The following is a 19960-nucleotide window of genomic DNA, read 5'->3' as shown; positions in this document are numbered from 1 at the left end:
ATGAAGAGAGTACTATTTATTGTCATCCCAAATTGACAGTAGAGAAAAATGAGACTATGGACTTCAACTTCCCTTAAAGATTAATCCCATCCAGCTAATAAGTGGCAACATGATATTTTAATTCAAATTTCTGACACCATATTCTGAGCTCTGAACTTTCTCCTTTACATATAAAACAAACAAACAAACAAAAATGGTTTTCTATTTTACCATGCACTTGACTGCAGGGAAAATAAATTTCTAATCATACTACCTCTGAGAATATTTCCTCTGAGTCATGCGGATTTTCATCAAATAATGTTCAATAGTGGATCATAGTCCATAATTCTACTGAGTTTCCAAGAAGGAATATTTGATTACAAATAATTAAAATTTTGCTAAAATGTGATCATGTAACACGATTGCATTAAGCATGGCATCACTTAGCATCCAACAAATTTTGTTTTGCAACTGAAGAAAGATGTATTTAGGTTTTGAGGCTGGATTTTCTTTCCAAACATTTTCAACTAGTACCTAATATGCACACTATTAGGCAATAGTTAAAAGAACACCGTTTTTAGATTTTTCAGTTTTGTGAACATCATTTGGAAAATTAATCTGGATGGAATAAAAATGGCATACATTCCAATAGAAATTTAGCTTAGTATTAAGTTGAACCATGTGAAATTACCATTTTGTCGTTAAAAATGAGCAACTATTTCTAATTTCATACAATTCAACTTAATAAATTCTAATATTCCATATGCATGAATTCAGCAGGAAAGTAAGCTGCACTAAGACAGGACTTTTGGGGTTTTGTTCACTATTGTGCACATGGCAATCACTCAGAAAATGGTTGTTGAATGAATGAATGAGGGCAAATGAAATGTGGTAACAAAGTTTGCATTCTAACACATGCCTTTGGGTTTAGGTTTGGTGTGGGAATAGAAAAACAGCAGCCCTGGCAGGTTTGGCTCAGTGGTTAGAGCGTGGGCCCATGGACCGAAGGGTCCCAGGTCGTATTCCTGGTCAAGGTCAAGTACTTTTGTTGCAGGCTTGATCTCTGGCCCTGGTCAGGGCAAGGGTGCGAGGCAACCAATCGATGTGTCTGTGTCACATGGATGTTTCTCTCTCTCTCCCTCTTCCCTCCCCTCCACTCTCTCTCTAAGAAAAAAAAAAAATCAATGGAAAAAATATCCTCAGGTGAGGATTAAAAAACATAATAAAAAGTAATAAAAAAAACTAAAAACAAAACATATGTATTAATCTCTTAAAATGATAAAACATTTCATTATAAAACCTAGTTTACCCAAGAGGACTAAAAACATGTTCACACAAAAACTTGTACATGAATATTCATAGTAGTGTTTATAATAACCAAAAGGAGAAATAGCCCAAATGTCCATCAACTGATAAAGGTTTAAACAAAATGTAGTGTGTCCATTCAATGGAATAGTATTCAGCCATAAACAGGAATGGTAGGTACTGTAACATGAGTGAATCTTGAAAATATGATGTTCAGTGAAAGAAGCTAGACACACGTATTGTATTATTTATTCATATAAAATGTCCAGAATGGTCAAATCAATCCAGACAGAAAGTAGGTAAGTGGTTGCCAGGGTCCAGAGGCAAGGAGAATTGGGGAGTGAGCACTAATGGACACAGGGTTTCTTTTTAGGGTGATGAAAATATTCTGGACTTAGATAGTAGTAATAGTTGTATATCCTTGTGAATATACTAAAAACCACTAAATTGTATGTATACTTTAAAATTAAGGGTGAATTTTATGGTATGAGAAACACTTCAATTTTAATAAGTAGGGAAAACACTCTAAGTTCTTTTCAGAACATGTAGAAGTACACTATAAGAGACATGTGTTATTAATAGACATAAATCTGAGAGTATTAGGAAATGTTCCCTTGTTTAATTATAAACCAAGTGGAATGTTTGGAGATTTCAGTAATCTGACAGGGAACATTAAGAGGATTAACCTGACTTCCCCAGTGTTAATACCACCAATTTAAACTGCATCCTTCAAAAACTACAGTCATATTAAAATAATTGTAGCAATGACTTCCATGAAAACAACACCAATCAGATTAATTACCCATTAAGGCTGTCATCACTTTAAATACCTTATATTCATATAATGCTTTTACTTCCTTAAGTATTGAATTATGGCTTAAGATTTATTTTATGGGAGAGTCACATCTCTAACCACTTAATTAAAGGCAGAGAAGTGGGTGGGATTGGAAAGAAATTTATTAGCAATGGTGACATTCCAGATGGGAACACAAAATGAAGCGGGACTTAAGGAACCTAAATCCTAGCCTTCAATGCTGATAGTTCAATAGCAAGAACTAAAATTGCCACATTCTTGAGTACTAATTTAAAAAAAGTATTTAAATACAACACACATATACAAAAGTGTATATATCCTGAAGTGTAGACTACGAATTTTCCTAAGTGAACACTCCTTTGGAAACAGCCTCCAGATCAAGAACGAGAACAAAGCAAACAAAACTAGGGTGGCTGTTTTTAAGCCAAAGAGAATATTAAATTGTTTTAATCGCCCCTCCCCCACAAGAGAGATTCTCCATCATACCATAGTTAAATTTGGGGAGGGCGCAACGGACCCCGAAGTGGTCATCATGTATATACCATGGTGTGTGCTTAACTTTGACGGCAGATTTACCGACACCAGTATCTACGGCGCATCACCTTCATTTAACCATTCTGAGCAATGGTCTTTTTTCTGGATCCAGAGATTCAGAAACAGTTCCTAAATTTACGCATACTTTTGAAAATCTCCCACATCTCGATGCTTCCTTCCCACAAAACTATAACCAAATTTTTGGAGCAGGAAAGTGCTTTGTGAAGACGTGGTTTTCCAGCCACAGCGCGGAGCAGCCTCGGCCCCTCCCTCCGCAGGAGGGAAACGGCCCCCTGAAGACCTCGCTCCGCTGTTCGACCGGCCGCCCGCGAAGCTCCGAGCGCGCCCCGGGGCGGTCCCCGGACACCGCGCCCCCGAGTCCCCGGGAGCCCGAGCCCTCCCTCGGCGCCGGTCCCCGTCCCTCCGCCTGGAACGCGGAGCTTTTCCTTTAACGCCGCGTCGGCGAGGGTGCGCAGAGCCGGCCGGCCCTCCCGCCTCCTCCTCCGCCTCCCCTTCCCCCTCCCACCCGAGTTTCAGGTGAATGGGTCACCCGGGAGGAGGCTGCCGCGCCACACCTCCGGCCCGCGCCCGCCTTCCCCTTTCTCGGCCTCTGGCGGAGTAGCGCAGACTGCGGGTAGAGCTGGCAGGAGCGCCTGGGATCCGTGCGGAGAGCAGCAGGTGGGGCTCGCCCGGGCGGGGCCGCGGGCCTCCCGCAACCCGGCCGGGAGTTGGCGCGCATGCTCCGGGGCAGCTGCCCCGGTGGGGGGACCGGGGCGGGGAGGGGGGAGAGGAGGAGGGCTGAGTCCCTTATCAGGGCCGGCTCCGGGAGCTGGCGGTCCGCACAGCGGTAGGTGCGCCCGCCAGGTGAGCGCGCTCCTCGGCTCCCTCCGTCCCCGGTGGGTCGGGCCGGGCTGCAGTGAGCAGGTGAGGGGTGGGCGCGGCGCCGGGGGCGCACTGCACCCCAGAATCCCCATGGGGGGACCCCGGTGCCTGGGTGTGGTAGGGGAGGCGCGGGGGAAGGCGCGGGGGACTGGTTTCGGTGGCGGTTTCGCCGCTGGGCTGGTCCGCGGAGCGAGCCGCCCGAGGCTGACTTGGAGGCTGCGTCCCGGAGCCTGGGCCACTTGGAGGCGCCGACCAGCTCCTCGGCGGAAGCGCTTTCCTGCACTTGTGCCCGGGCGGCGCGGGCAACTTTTCGGTTTTGGAAGGCGGGCGGGTCGCGAACAGTGAGAACCCCGCGCCCTGCTCTCTGCTCTCTGGGCTGCAGTTCTGGGGGGTCCTCAGGGAGAGGGGCGCGGCGCCCGGCTCCTCGGAGGTGCTGAGCCCCGGGGCGGGAGCGAGGGGGGTGCTTAGATCCCCGGGGACCTCTTCATTCCCGCGCCCACCCCACCCCTTTGGGTGTCCCGGGGAGAGAGGGTGGCCGGGTTGGACCTGTGAAATACTGTATTCCCGGAGTGACGGGGGGCGCCGACCGACGGTTCTGAATTTTGAGTCCGCCTGGTGGGAGTGGGATGAGCCCTCGTGGACTCCAGCCGGGGGGACGGAGGTTGAATTTCGAGGGAGGCAGCACTTCGAGGGAATGTGCTCACGCTCGGATCTCAGCCGTGACCGAGCCCTCGGGCGGTCCGCGCTCGGCCAGCGCGCCTAGCCGGGGCTGCTCCTGGGCGCGCGGGGACGCGCGGGTCGCGGACCGGGCCGCCGGGTCTTGAGACCTGCAAGTCCAGCAGACATGTTGCCTTTGTCGGGGGAAGTGCGCGGGGAGGGGGTGGGTGCAGGGGCCAAAATGGCCTCTGCGCCTTGGGGCTGGAGGAGCAGCCCCGAGCCCCTCGTGCCCTGGGCGAAGCGGCCGAGCGGGGACAGAAGCCGCGGCGTCCATCCTCAGGCCGGCCCCGGGGCGAGCCGGGCAAAGTGCCCGCCGGGAAGTGGCCCTGGGCGGGGAGGAGGCCGCCTTCCAGGCTGGTGCGTGGCCCTCCCACACAACAGGTGTATTATTGGGATCCCTGGAAAAGAGACGCCCTTGCCTTTAAGGCGCTGCTGGCGATTCTTGCTGTGATTGAAACTAGTTCTTTTTAGACGGAAGTAGATTTCTCAAACTACTCATTCCCAGCCGTCACAATGTTTCTTTTGCATTGTACATAAGGATCTTTCTTTTAAATTTCAGATGTTTTTTTAAATAGAAATTTTAAATGATGGAGCCACAGTAATAGATCTCTCCTCAGACAAAGCAAAACTTTTTTTGTTGTTTTGCATTTGTTTAGTTATCAGGCGTCTCCTTTGTTAGGTGATGGAGAGGGGGATAGTGAGATTGACACAACTTGCAGGTTATTTAGGTGAATGATGGTCAGTGCCTCCTGATTTCGAGGCCCTGTTCTAAAAGCCTTTGTACGTTATATCATTTTATCAACTACTCTAAAAGGTAGACCTTGTTAGAACTCCATTTTAAAGGTGAGTAGTCACCTTTAAACCTAGTTACCTTCTCAGTCTTGAATGTGGTATGACTCACCTGGGGATCTTATTAAAATACAGATTCTGATTCATAGGTCAGAGGTGAGGCCTGGAATTCTGCATTTCTAAGGAGCTCCCAGGTGATGCCCACATGGTTGTGTATTTCACCCTTTTCTCTCTTTTTCCCCTCGGACTGTAAAGCTCTTAATTTATGTTTGTTGAACTTAAAGGATTGTATTTACTGGGTGTTATGAGTGAAGAACTTCAAGACTGCCACCGCTGGATTGAAACTCCAGCTGTAATATGGGCTATTGGTTTTTATAAATCAGATATTGGTAGATCATCACTTCATACCGGGGATCAGGAATAACACTGATGGTCAAAACAGGCATCTTGTGAAGGTGGTTTTCCAGTTGGGGTGGAGATAGTGGCAGAAAAAAATAAGAAAGAAAAGAAAAACTAATAATTTAGTTAGGAAAATTTGCTATGAAAATAAAACAGGTTTAGTGAATGGCGTGAGTGACTGGGAGGGCATCTCTGAGGAGGTGACATTTGAGCTGAGAACTGAGCCACAGGCCCCTGCCATTTAAAGATCTGAGTGTTCTAAACGGGAAACTCACAAGAGGCTCCTTGGATTGACGCTTTTATTCTAGGCAGTGATTCTCAAAATATATGATGTGCTTAACAGTTATCTGGAGAGCTTATTTAAAATGTAGTTTCTGACACAGAACTTGTCTATATCAAAATCTGCCTAATTTCAAAAATTAGGCAGTTTACTAATGATGTGCCTGTACCCTAAATAGAATCATTTAAAATCAGACACAACTTAAAAAAAACTTCTTAAAGGCAAATTAACTATTGCTGTATGTGATTGAAAAGGAACAGACTGCCCTTAAATATAATAAAGTTTATTTTTTACTTTTTGACAGTTTACTTTAACAAGCAATTTGGGGGCATAGTATTTTTAGACTTTTCTATTTCATCTTAGCTTGTTTTTTTATTGTCATCTTTTGACCAGTAAACATTTTCAAGAGAATTTTTGTTATATGTTAACATTAGCTGACTTTCAGCTTAACATACTCAAGTGTTTGCTGCTGCTCTTTTGCCCGACTCTTACTCAGCTGTTTGACTTAGGTCCCTTTCACTGTTATGACGTGCAGGGCTGGGCATTGGACAACAGTCTGTTGTGTCTTGGCTCTCTTTCTCCTTTGGCTGTGGCCTTAAAGCACAGTCACAGATGGCCTTGAAAGAGACCTTTTAAGTTCTCCTGTCCAGTCCCCCCAAAATATGAAACAACTTACTTTTCATAATTGGCATCAGATCACATTGTTAGTTGTTATTTTTTGGAGTGTGTGTGGGGTCAGGGTGAGGGAGATTCTTCTAACATTGAGAGGAAATCTGACCCTGGAGTATTTTTTTTTTTTTATTTTTTATTCTCACCTAAGGATATTTTTTCCATTGCTTTTCAGAAAGAGAGTGGAGGGTGGGGGGGAGGGAGAGGGCGAGAAACATAGATGTGAAAGAGACGCATCGATTGGTTGCCTCCCGCATGCACCCCGGACGCAGGGCCCGGGATTGAGCCTGCAGCTGAGGTACGTGCCCTTGACCGGAATTGAACCTGGGACCCTTCAGTCCAAGCTCTAACCACTGAGCAAAACCGGCTGTGTTGTTTTTTTTCTGAGGAACTATTTCTGGGACTACAAAGACAGGTCTTCAGATATTTGAAGGTTACCATAGTGGCCCTTCTAATGTTGAGTTCTCCAGGCCAAACGTTTCCTGTTTTTCCAATCATTTGTGTTAAGACATGATTTTTCTAGTTCTTTGATAATCTTAGTCACCCTCCTAGAGAGGCACTTAGTTGGAAGATGATGCACAAATTTTAAGGTTATGTAGAGGTTTTCTTCTTTTTATTTTTTAAAATTTATCTTTATTGTTGAAAGTATTATAGATGTCCCCCTTTTCCCCTCATCGATTCCTTCCACCCTGCGCCCGCCCCACCCCCAGGCCTTCCCCATACAGTTGTCTGTGTCCATGGGTTATGCATTTATGCATATAAAAGTTCTTTGATTAGTCTCCCACCCCCCACTCCCTTACCCCTGCCTTCCCTCTGAGATCCCTCAGTCTCTTCCATGCTTCTGTGTCTCTGAAGTTTTCTTCTTTTTAATAATCGTGCCATTCCTAGATCCAAGCACTATCTCTGTGAAAAGTGCTTGAGTTTGGAATACTATGTTAGCTTTCGTTGAAATTCTCACCAAGGAAATGCACTTTTAAAAATGGACAGTTATGCCCCGTCGGTGTGTCTCAGTGGTTAGAGAGTCGGCCTGCACACTGAAGGGTCATCCCCATCCTGCAATTTATCACAAAGTTCAGTTCTAAATAATGCCCATTGTAGTAGCTGTTTTCTTTCTGACACATGTGACCTTCCGGAGAACTGTGTCTCATACTTAATTTCCACAGGCTCCTGTGATATAGTGGAGGCACTTAATAAATACTTGTTGATTGAATGAAATTGGAACAAATGGAGGAATTTTAGAAATCATTCTGCTTTTCCCCTTAGAGAAGAGGACTCTTTAATACAATGTGTGTTTAGTGATTTCCCCTCATAATTTGTATAAATTATATCCAGTTTTGAAGACTTAGAAAGGCAGAAGGGAAAAAGCCCACAGTCCCACCATTCATAGATGCATCTTGTAATCATTTGTAATGAGAAAAACATACTTTTAAACCAGAGTATGCTGTAGTTAACATTGAGGGCCCAGTATGTTAGACTCTGCTAGATAGGCATTTTCATGTGCATTCTCATTTTTAAAAAACATTTTTTATTGGTTTTTAGAGAGAGGAAGGGAAAGGGAGAGATCTATGTGAGAGAGCTAAATATAGATCAGCTGCCTCCTGCACCCCCCCTACTGGGGATTGAGCCTGAAACCTAGGCATGTGCCTTGATTGGGAATCAAACCTGGAACCTTTTGGTGCATGGGATGACACCCAACCAATTGAGCCACACAAGCCAGGGCCTCATTTTATATCAACTTTCCAAAGTAATATGAAACAATGTGTTAAAAAAATTTTTTTCCTTATACCCATCTTTCTTGTTCTTTGAAGGGACTGTTTTAAAAAATAAATACCATTTTTACCAAACTTTGTGAGTTGTTTATTACTACAGTGTGGGATTTCAAGTTTAAACAATATTTGTATGCCACTGATATACAGAGCATGGTGCTTGGTGCTTTGAGGACTTCCAGGTTGAATGATTCTTATGCTCATTGATTTCCTGTGCTCAAGGAATTAATGGTCCAGTGTATAAAAATAGCAATGGGAAGGACAAGAGAAATAAACATGGTGTGAGCAGTTACTTGAGATTGGTATCATTAGTTTTCTTAGTGATGCAAGGAAACTCTGAGCTCAGTAGTAATGCCATTACCCTACTTATGTTGCTTAGATTGGCTTATCTTGGGAGCTACAGGACATTGCTCATCTTGAAGATCAGGTGACCATTGACCATGTCATCGAGGCCTTTTGAAAGTCCACCTCCATATAGACCTGATGAATTGTAAGTAAATAATTCTTTAGTTTCCTTTTTTAAAAAGTATCATATGTAAAAAATACGTGCCTCTTGTTGAAACTGTCATCTGTTGTTTGTTTGCTTTTAAAAAATGAAATATGTGTATTCAGTGAAAAATGAGTTCCCTTCTTACCCATACTTCCAGGATGAGTTTATCTCTGCAGAGGCTATTTCTGTTTGCTTCAATATAGTCTAGTCTTATATTTGTGTGTATATTTATTCCTTTGGTTTTTCACAATTGGTATGAAGCTTCCATATTAGTGCTTTGTTTAAATGACCATTGGCAACATAGCACCAATTTTTAAATAACATTTTTATTGAGATATAATTCACATGCCATACAATTCACTCATTTAGAATGGACAGTTCATTGATATAAAAAAAAAAAAAAAGTTTTTATTGATTTTTAGAGAGAGGGGAAGGGAGAGGGATAGAGAGCTAGAAACATCGATGAGAGAGAAACATTGATCGGCTGCTTTCTGCATACCCCTTACTGGGGATCGTGCCCGCAGCCCAGGCATGTGCTCTGACCAGGAATTGAACTGGTGACCCCCTGGTTCATAGGTTGATGCCCAACCACTGAGCCATACTGGCCCGGCCCAGTGATTTTATATATTCACAGAATTATGGAAGCATCACCACAATTTTAGAACATTTTTATAACCCCCTCCCCAAAGAAACCCCTACCCATTAGCAGTCACTCCCTACTTCCCCCCTGTACTCAGCAACCACCAGTCTACTTTCTTTTCTAGGTTTGTCCATTCTGGACATTTCATAAATGGAATCATACAACATGTGGTCTTTTGTGATTGACTTCTTTCACTTAGCATCCTGTATTCTACATTGTTAATTTTAAGAGTGATTCCTGCCATTATATAAAATAAGCAAAGTTGAGGGTTCTTGGCATCCCTAGTTATTTGGGGATTTAACAGTGAATTCTTTCATTTAAATTTGTTACCAAGCATTGCTAGGGATTGCCTCCTTTAAGTATGAAGTTTGTAGCTTTAACTCTTTGATAACTGTAGTTGGGGTTGTGTTCATATTACATAGCCTCCTGAGCAATTCTTGAATTTGGTATGGACACAGCTGTTTATGACAATGTGGTTGTTAAAATGTTAGAGAATATAGTTATTGAGTAGTGTTCCATTAGCCTGATGTTTATTTTATGTTGCGTTTGTAAATGATGGTGAAACATAATATCAAATAGAAAAGGGCACAGGTATGAGATGATGAATAAAGACAAAGCAGAATCATCACCTAGGTCAAGAAACAGCACCTTAAAGTCCTGTTCTGACAAATGGTCATGCATCCTAAAGAGTACAATTTAGTTTTACTTGTTTTTAAACTTTTTTTTTTTTTTGCTTCAGGGCAGTGCTATAGAAATATAATGTGAGTCATATATGTAATTTTATGTTTTCTTATACTGAAAATAAAAGAAATTAATTTTAATAATATATTTCACTTAACAATATATCTAAAATATCATTTCAACACATGATTGATATAAAGACTGATTTATGGGATAGTTTACATTCTGGTTTGTTTTTTTTTTAAGCCTTTATATTTTAGAGATTTACATTCATAGCAAAATTGAGGGGAAGGTACAGAGATTTCCCATATTCCTCCTGCCACCACACATGCACAGCCTCACCCATTTTCATATCCCCCACCAGAGTGGTATATTTGTTATAACTGATGAACCTACATTGACACATCATTATCAGCCAGAGTACACAGTTAATATTAGGGGTCTCTCTTGCTGGTCTTCTTTTTTTTTCATACTGTGATCACTGTGTCTTTTACACTTAAAAGCACAACTCGGTTTGGACTGGCCACACTTCAGGTGGTCAGTAAATCCGTGTAGCTGGTGGCTGCCATATTAGCACAGCTCTGTAGCTCCATCATATGGATATATCACAGTTATCCATTAAATTGGACCCCTGGACCCAGTTCCAGTGTGTGGGGTTCTCCACATACCAACAAACAATTCTCAGGGCACCAGCAGGGTGCCCTCAATTCTGACACTAGCTACCTGGAGATAGAATTCTATTCCACAAGTGAAGGGTTCAGTCCTACAGACCTCTTCTCTCCACCCCACTAAAACAATTTTCAGATACCAACAGGGTGTTCAAGAATTCAACTCAATTCTGACACTGTCTACCCAGAGATAGCATTAGATTCCACAGGTTAATGATTCAGTCCTACAAGACTGCCCCCACCCCCAAATATACACACTTCAGATACTAGCCACAAGCTTAGACTTTCGTGCTTCTGACCAGCTGTCTACAGATTGGAGTTTCCAACCTCCCCTTCCAACTCAGAATGCCGGGTTGTAACCTGCACTTCTGACTGACTAGCTGTAAATCAGAGGTTCCCACAACTCTCTCCTTGGGTACAATTAATTTGCTAGAATGGTTCACAGGACTCAGAGAAACATGTTACGCACTAGATCACTGATTTATTGTGAAGGACATAACTCAGCAACAGCCAAATGAAAGAGCCATAGGGCAGGGTATGTGGGAAGGGCTCAGAGCTTCCATGCCCTCTCCAGGTGCACCACTCTCCCTTAATTTCCACGTGTTCACCAACCCCGAAGCTCCCTGAACCTGGTTCTGTTGGGTTTTTATGTAGTCTTTGTTACTTAGTCATGATTGATTAAATAATTGGTCTTTTTGGCAGTTGATTGAAACTCTAACCCCTCTCCCTTCCCTGAAGGTAGCTTGTGTGGTTGGATGGAGCCTGCAGGGTAGGGGTGGTGACTGAAAGTTCCAACCCTCCCGCTTAGTGCTTTTACAAACCACCTCATTAACATAACAAAAGACACCCTTTCACCCGACCTAAGAGGTCCCTAGAGCTATGAGTCAGGAATTATAGAAGACCAGATATATATGAGAAAAATATATTTGGTCACCTGAGTGAATGACCAAATATATATTTCTTACAAATTGCAATATTGCACCCATTTGGACTGTTTCCTGTTTTGGGTTATAAGCAATACTTCTGTGAACATTACACTGTTAATGGGAGTGTAAGTTGATAGAATCATTTTGGCAAACAGTTTGACATTGTCTAGTGGAGCTGAAACTAAAAAAAAAAAAAAAAAAAAAATTTGACCCAGAAATTCTACTCCTGGGTACATACCTTAGAAGAATAAGTGCTGTGTGTGCCAGGATACAAGGTGTTCAAGATGTTCAGAGCTGCACGGTCCATCACAGCTCCAAACGGAGACAGCCCAGATATTCCGGTAGAATGGGTTATGGAGCTTTCACACTTGACATTCTCAAGGACCAGCTTATCAGTGTTCTCTCCAGTTTCTCCAGTTCCTTTTTGTTCTCATGTACTCAGGTAATTTCTTTGAAGCACCTAGTACTACGATGTTGTGCCGTAGTGGACTGGAAATACTGTAATGACAAAAACAAAAGGGGCTGAGGTCAGTTTTCGAATTGAATTTTGCCTCCCCAAGACATGCAGTTCTTAAATTCAGTGTGTCCACACATCAGTGTGCCTTTCACAAGCTGTGTTTATGATTTAATTACTGGAGTTTGCAAGGTATTTTTTTTAAAGAAGAATTAATGTCCAATTAGGCATCACCCTGATGAGCCCTCATTACATACTTGATTTACTGTATAATTCTTACCATAACTAATTACAGATCAAGTAGGGATTAATGTCTTACTGCCCTGATAGAGACTCAACTCTATGAGGATCCTGGACTGAGACTGTTCTGTTCATTGTTGTATCCCCAGTACCGAGCACAGCCCCAGCCTGGCAGCTCCGGTAAATAGCTGTCAAATGAATAAATGAATGAATGTACCTTTTTAGGTAGGAGAGCGAGGCTATCAGGAATTGCACATGTTCAGTGGCAGGTCATTGTAGGTGTCATGTCTGAATGCATTGATCTCAAATCACACAGGCCAAAGGGTTGACACCATTGTTTTAAACTTCATGGGTTCCATCCCCAGGGATTATGAATTAACTGGTATGAAGTGCTCCATCTGGGGATTTTACACATTCCCCAGGTGATTCTAATATGTAGCAAAATTTGAGAACTTCTGTTCTGTACATAGAAACTCAATGTATGGTTCCCAGACCAGCAGCATCAGAAACTTTGGGGGTAGAGGCCAACAAGCCCTCCAGACCAGGAGATTCTCATACACAGATATCTTTACTGTTCAGTGGGTCTGAGCCAGTTCAGGCTGATTTAACAAAGGACTATCGACTGGGTAGCTTATGAACAACAGAAATTTATTTCTCATTTCTGGAGGCTGGAAGTCCAAAATAGGGTGTCAACATTATCAGGTCCTGGTGAAGGCCCTCTTCCTAGTTGTAGACCACCAACTTCTAGTTGAGTCCTCACATGACAGAAAAGGTGAGAGAGCTCTCTGGGGCCTCTTTCATGAGGGCACTATTCCCATTCATGAGGGCTCCACCTCATGACTTAATTACCTCCCAAAGGCCCCACCTCCTGATACCATCACATTGGGATTTAGGATGTTGACATTTTAATTTGGGGCAGGGGGACACAAATTGCTCCATTGCAGTTTCGACAGTACTAACAATTGTTTGTTTGTTTGTTTTTGCCAGTGGTTTGTTTAAATTGTTCCAAGTACTTTATATGTTCTTTCTGCTTACCTCCAGAAAGTGCTAACTTGAAATTATTTTCATGTGCATTTCAGCAAACCCAGTCATTACGCCCCAAGCAATGACATGTACGGCGGAGAGATGCACGTTCGACCGATGCTCTCTCACACGGCGTACTCCTTCTACCCAGAAGATGAAATTCTTCACTTCTACAAATGGACCTCTCCTCCAGGAGTGATTCGGATTCTGTCTATGCTCATTATCGTCATGTGCATCGCCATATTTGCCTGTGTCGCCTCCACACTTGGCTGGGACAGAGGCTATGGAAGCAGCATATTAGGAGGTGGTATAAATTACCCTTATGGAGGAAGTGGCTTTGGAGGCTTCGGAAATGGCTATGGTTATGGCTACGGTTATGGCTATGGAACAGGCTATACAGATCCAAGAGCGGCAAAGGGCTTCCTACTGGCTATGGCTGTCTTTTGTTTCGTTGCTGCATTGGTGATATTTGTTACCAGTGTTATAAGATCTGAGCTATCTAGAACAAGAAGATACTACTTGACCGTGATAATAGTGAGTGCTGTCCTGGGCTTCCTGGTGTTTATTGCCACAATTGTCTATATAATGGGAGTCAATCCAACTGCCCAAGCTTCTGGATCTATGTATGGTTCACAAATTATTGCCCTCTGCAACCAGTTTTATTCACCTGCAACTACTGGAATCTACGTGGATCAGTATTTGTATCACTACTGTGTGGTGGATCCCCAGGAGGTATGAGTAATTTTGTTTTTTTCACACCTTGCATCAGAGGCTCTCAACTTGGGATGTTTAATAGAATCTCTTTGGAACTTTTAAAAAATATTGATGCCAAGGCCCCACTTCTGTTTAAATCAGAATCTGAGAGAAAAGCTAGGTGTTATTATTGAGGTACAATTAACATACCACATGATTCATCCATTTAGAGTACAGTTCGTTGGTTTTTAGTATATTTACAGAGTTGTACAACCATCACCACACTCAATCTTAGAACATTTTCACTATTCTCTACAGAACATTTTACTAACTCATACCTATTAGCAGTCACTCCTCATACCTATTCTGGAGATTTGCCTATTCTGGATTTCATATAAACAGAATGACACAATACATATGCAGTCTTTTATGATTGGCTTCTTTCATTTAGTCTAATGTTTTTAGGGTTCATCCACGATGTAGCAGGTACCGGTACTTCATTCCTTTTTATTGCTGAATAATAATTCATTATATGGATATGCCAAATTTTATTTATCCATCAGTTGATGGACATATGTGCTAATTCCACATTGGCTGTTAGGAATAATGCTCTGAACATTTATGTATAAGTTTTTATGTGAGCCTGTGTTTTTTTGTTTTTGTTTTTAAATGTATCTTTATTGATTTCAGAGAGAGGAGAGGAGAAGGAGAGAGAGAGCGAGAGAAACATCAGTGATGAGAGAGTCATTCATCGGCTGCCTCCTGCACACTCCCCCAACTGGGGGTTCGAGCCTGCACCCTGGGCATATGCCCTGACCTGTGCCCTGACCTGGAATCGAACCACCATCTCCTGGACCCTGGGTCGATGCTCAACAGCTGAGCTATGCCTGGTGAACCTGTGTTTTAATTTCTTTTGAGTTGCGTATATACCTAGGGGTGGAATTGCTGGGTCTTATGGTGACTTTGTGCTCAACCTTTTGAGGAACTGTCAGACTTTTCCAAAGTGGTTACATTACTTTACATTTACCAGAAATATATAGGATTCCAATTTCTGCACATCCTTACCAATACTGTTTTTGTCTCTCTGATTCTAGCCATGCTTATTTTGTTTTTTGGGTGTTTTTTTTTTTTAGCGTAGACATTTTTTAAAATATATCTTTATTGATTTCAGAGAGAGGAAGGGAGAGGGAGAGAGAGAGATAGAAACATCAATGATGAGAGAGTCATTGATGCCTCCTGCACGCCCCCGACTGGGGATTGAGCCCACAACCCGGGCATGTGCCCTGACCGGGAATCGAACCCTGATCGCCTGGATCCTAGGTTGACACTCAACCGCTGAGCCACGCCCAGCCGGGCTAGCCATGCTCATTTTGGTTTTGATTTAATTTTCCTTGACAGCTAACGGTGTTGAGCTTGTTTTCCTTGTACATATATCTTCTTTGGAGAAATGGCTGTTTAGAATCTGCCTATTTTTTAATTGGGCTACTTGTATTTTTATTGTTGAGTTGCAAGAACTCTTTATATATCCAGATACAGGTACCTTATAGATGTATGATTTGCAAGTATTTTCTCTCATTTTGTCATTCTCATTTACCTTTCTGCATGTTGTTGTTGCACAAAATTTTTTCTCTTGTTGCTTGTGCTTTTGGTGTCATATCTAAGAACACTTTATCTAATTCAGAATCACAAAGATTTACTCCTGAAGACTTTTTTTTTAAATCCTCACCTGAGGATATTTTTTCCATTGCTTTTCAGAGAGAGTGGAAGGGGGAGAGGGAGAGAGGAAGGGCGAGAGACAGAGAGAGAGAGAGAGAGAGAGAGAGAGAGAGAGAGACATCAATGGGGGAGAGAAACATCGATTAGTTGCCTCCTGCACGCACACCAACCAGGGCCAGGGATTGAGCCTGCAATCGAGGTATGTGCGCTTGGCCGGAATCGAACCCAGGACCCTTCAGTCCAGGGGCTGACACTCCACAGAGCCAAACTGGCTAGGGCCTAAGACTTTCAACTTTAGCTCTTTCTGTTAGGTCTGTGATTTTTTTTTTTTTAAATATATCTTTATTGATTTCAGAGAGAGGAAGGGAGAGGAGGAGAGAGAGATAGAAACATCAATGTTGAGTCATTGATCGGCTGCCTGTTGCATGCCCCCTGCTGGGGATCGAGCCTGAATCCTGGGCATGTGCCCTGACTGGGAATTGAACCACAGTCGCCGGGATCATAGGTCAGTGCTCAACCGCTGAGCCACACTGGCCAGGCTGTGATCCATTTTGAGTTTATTTTGGGCGTAGTATAAGGAAGGAGTCTAACATTCTTTGTGCAGTTGTATTGGTATTATTTTTTGAAAGGACTATTTTACCATTAAATTGTTCATGCCCTAGTCAAAAATGAATTAACAATAAATGTCAGGCTTTATTTCTAAACTCTTAATTTGATTCCATTAATCTATGCTTCTATCCTTATGCTAGTACCTCACTGTCTTGACTACTGTAGCTTTGTAGTATGTTTAGAAATCGGGAAGTGGGATTCTGCCAACTTTGTTCTTTTTCAAGATTCTGGGTCCCTTGTATTTTCATGTGAATTTTGGGATCAGCTTGTGAATTTCTGCCAAAAAAAAAATGCCAGCTAGCATTTTGAGGGGTTGTCTTAAACCTGTAGATCAATTTGGGGAGTATTGTCATCTTTATATCAAGTCTACTAATATATGAACATAGGATGTCTTTCCATTTACTTAGGTCACCTTTAATTTCTTTCAAAAGTGTTTTGTTATTTTTAGAGTATAAGTCAGTAGTTTTAAAAACTATCCAGGCAATTGAAATGTGCAGATGGGATAGAAAAAAAACCTGCCTTCAGTAACCATGAGTCACCCCGTAATTATATTAAGAAAATGTTTCTGGGTTACTAACTGACTCAGGAATTCTCAGCCTGTTTTGAAGACTGAAATGTTTTCCCTGCAAATGTAGGTTTTCAGAATGTTTGTGGTTGACTTTCAGATATATTTGTGGTAAATAGGGCTGAGGGTCGGTACTCCTATCTTACCACACCCCCATCCTTTTTAGTCCTCTGACTACCCCAAAGCTGTATTCTTTGAAAAAGGATATCACTGTTAGATAGACAGCTGCAGAGAGCGCCTCCTGTTACCCAGTAGCAGATGTCCAGGCAGAGTCCTGGTGCCTGCCTCAACTCCAGGTGCCTCTGGGCCAGTGCACCACAACACATCTACCAGGCACTGGGAGAACTGTCACGGGTAGGGTTTCCTTGTCACAGAGCCCTTTCTAGTAAGTACATGAAAGGCTCCTAAAACAGAAAAACGTGCCAGACTAAGTGAGCCATTAGTCAGTTTCCTCTAATTTATAGCTTGGTTAGGTCATATCTGCATAATTTATGGTAAGGGAGATCCTTTGTAAAATATGGCCCCTTGGTGCTCAAGCTTTGGAGTAGTTTTCTGTAAAGTTCTAAAAAATGGGGGTGATGATAGTTCCTAACGTTAATTAACTATATTTTGAGGAAACTGTATTTTGAGGATTGACTTAAGGCATGTGTGTGTGTGTGTGTGTGTGTGTGTGTGTGTGTATTTTGCTAGCATTAGCTTAACTAGTATGGACTAGATTTTATTTCTAAAATGTAACTATTTGTATCAGTTTTATATCAGTTAAATCACAGATATTTAGTAGGGTATTTTTAGAGGATGGATTAAGTACTAGTAGAGGGTGTATTGGGATAAAGTAAGCAATTAAAATCTAATTATGCCTATCTTTACTGTCTTTAGGCCATTGCCATTGTACTGGGATTCATGGTTATTGTGGCTTTTGCTTTAATAATTTTCTTTGCCGTGAAAACAAGAAGAAAGATGGACCAGTATGACAAGTCGAATATTTTGTGGGACAAGGAACCAATTTATGATGAGCAGGCCCCCAATGTTGAAGAGTGGGTGAGTATTAAAAAACATCAAGCATCCAATCTTTTATTAAACCCCTGGGTTTCTGTCTCTAAACTTGACCGTTAGTGCTTTGTGAAACTTTGTTCTTAGAATTATTGCATATTTTTGCAAAAGTTGTGGCCTCAGGTTTTACTCAGAAGTTTAAGAAGGTGCAATAAGTAGAAATAATTTTACTACAAGGTAAAAATCAGATTTTCATTTTCAAGAAGTAGATCTAGGCACTGAAAATAGATTGCTTCTAAAGTAATCATGTAGAAGGAACTTGGCCTTTACAAAACTCAGACAACTTCCCCAGCCCCCTTTTATTTTCCTGCTTACCTTTTGGAGGGAAACACTATTTATTACCCAGGGTGCTCTCTTGGGTCAAGATTGCCAAAAGGTGTTTTTGGAGTGGTGGCAGATGGCAGACTTAAACTTTTTACATGGAGAACAGCCTGGTGAATCAAAGTGTCTAATTCTGTGCTAATATTTATAGTACCTATGAAATACTTTAATGAGGCTGAGAGAAATCAGAGCAATTTCCTTTTTTTATACACTGTTAATCCTAGTGGTATGTGGCTTCTTATATGATGTGATTTGCTGCAAGCCCTCAAAAGCCCTCTCTTCAAAAATATCCCCCCAGTGCATGTTATTGATAACCTGACCTGTCTTTAGAGATACTTGGAGTAAGACTTTGTTTCTTAGAAATCCTGTTAGGATCTGTTGGGAGCAGCTTCAGAAACTGCCATCATAGGTTTCTTTGAGCAGATTGATTTCTTCCATGAAGGTTAGTTGAGAATCCTGGACACTGGTTCCAGAGTAGGTTTTTTATTTATTTTTTATTTTTGGCTAGTGGGAGTTAAGTGGAAAGGGCTAAGGGTGGGTACTGCTGGTCAGGGGCAAAGATATTGATCATCCTGAAGTCTCCTTTAGCTGTAGCATCGTATACATCTTGTGTTTGAAGGATTCTATAAACATGGATGAAGGGTTTGGTTTTTGTTTTTTTTTAATTCTCACCCAAGGATATATTTTTACTAATTTTAGAGAAAGCAGAAGAGAGAGAGAGAAACATCAATCAGTTCTTCCTATATGTGTCCCAACCGGGATCGAACCTGCAACCTTGCTGTTGGTGCATGGGATAACACTCCAACCAAGTGAGCCACCCAGCCAGGGCTGAAGTGTTGTTTTTTTATAGTTAGTTAAAGAGCAAAAATGAAGCAGTCTTGCCCTGGCTGGTGTTGCTCAGTGGTTAGAGCCTCAGCCTGTGCACCCAAGGGCCTTGGGTTTGATTTCCAGTCAAGGGCACATACCTGGGTCGCAGGTTTGATCCCTAGCCCCAGCTGGGGCACTCGTGGGAAACAACCAATTGACATGTCTCTCTCCCATCGATGTCTCTTTTCCTCTCCTCTCTCCCCCCACCCCTCTCCTTTTCACTCTCTCTCAAAATCAATGGGAAAAATATCCTTGGGTGAAGATTAAAAAAAAAAAGCAACCTTAGGAAAGTCAGAAGTGCAGTCGCGTATGTGGAGAGGATAGTTCTGCGTCCCTGCCCTCCCCTGGAAGCCTGCTTGTTCTTTCCCTCCTCAGTTTTTCCATCTGTGAAGTGTGAAGGTGGTAGGGAATGTTTTCTTTTGACCTTTCGCTCCAGGCAAGGCCACTGCAGATGGAATAGGAGTCTATTGTGAACTATGAAGTAAATGTTTCTCTGGAGTTTCTGGGCGTGTCAGTTTTCACTGGCTGTTGGATTTGTTTACTTAAGGTTTCGAGAGCCTTAAAAAAAAAAACCTGACTTAAGAGACCAGAGCCAGTAATAATAGAGTCCCAGTGAACTTTGGGCTGTCCTCTGATTTTACTGTCATGGAAGTTTAATCAGTTCTAGGTGCTTTTGATAATTTGGCAAAGGCTAGTCATAATAACCTATGGAGGTGACGATGATGATGAAGCTGGAAGGACTTAATTTTTTAAAAGGCATTATTTTTATAATGCTCCCTCACTGAATCCCTAGAAAAACTGATAGCCAGACTAGGTTGTGTGATGGGTACGTAATAGTTTCCCTGTAGTAATAACTGTTTCATCGTATGAAACTTAAAGACAC

The 19960-nt window shown here is 42.3% G+C and overlaps 1 protein-coding gene across 4 annotated transcripts in view; it reads left to right on the top strand.

Moving 5' to 3' along the window:
• Positions 1-3160: 3160 nt before the first annotated feature.
• OCLN (occludin) overlaps positions 3161-19960 on the top strand; it is a 40463-nt gene continuing 23663 nt past the window's right edge. Inside the window, exons 1-4 of one of the 4 annotated variants that reach the window (XM_081131188.1) lie at positions 3161-3310; positions 8514-8624; positions 13313-13988; positions 17716-17877. In XM_081131188.1, the coding sequence (XP_080987314.1) occupies positions 8575-8624; positions 13313-13988; positions 17716-17877 (888 nt within the window). In that variant the 5' untranslated portion in view covers positions 3161-3310; positions 8514-8574. Of the gene's footprint in view, positions 3311-3410; positions 3557-8513; positions 8625-13312; positions 13989-17715; positions 17878-19960 lie in introns of those variants that run through there. The other 3 variants (XM_081131189.1, XM_081131190.1, XM_081131191.1) reach the window with 3 other exon arrangements.

The sequence above is a fragment of the Miniopterus schreibersii genome, assembly GCF_964146895.1.
Source record: "Miniopterus schreibersii genome assembly, chromosome: 3".
Lineage (NCBI taxonomy): Eukaryota > Metazoa > Chordata > Mammalia > Chiroptera > Miniopteridae > Miniopterus > Miniopterus schreibersii.
The sequence above is the reverse complement of the archived record's forward strand: the minus strand, read 5'-3'. Positions and strand labels throughout refer to the sequence as shown.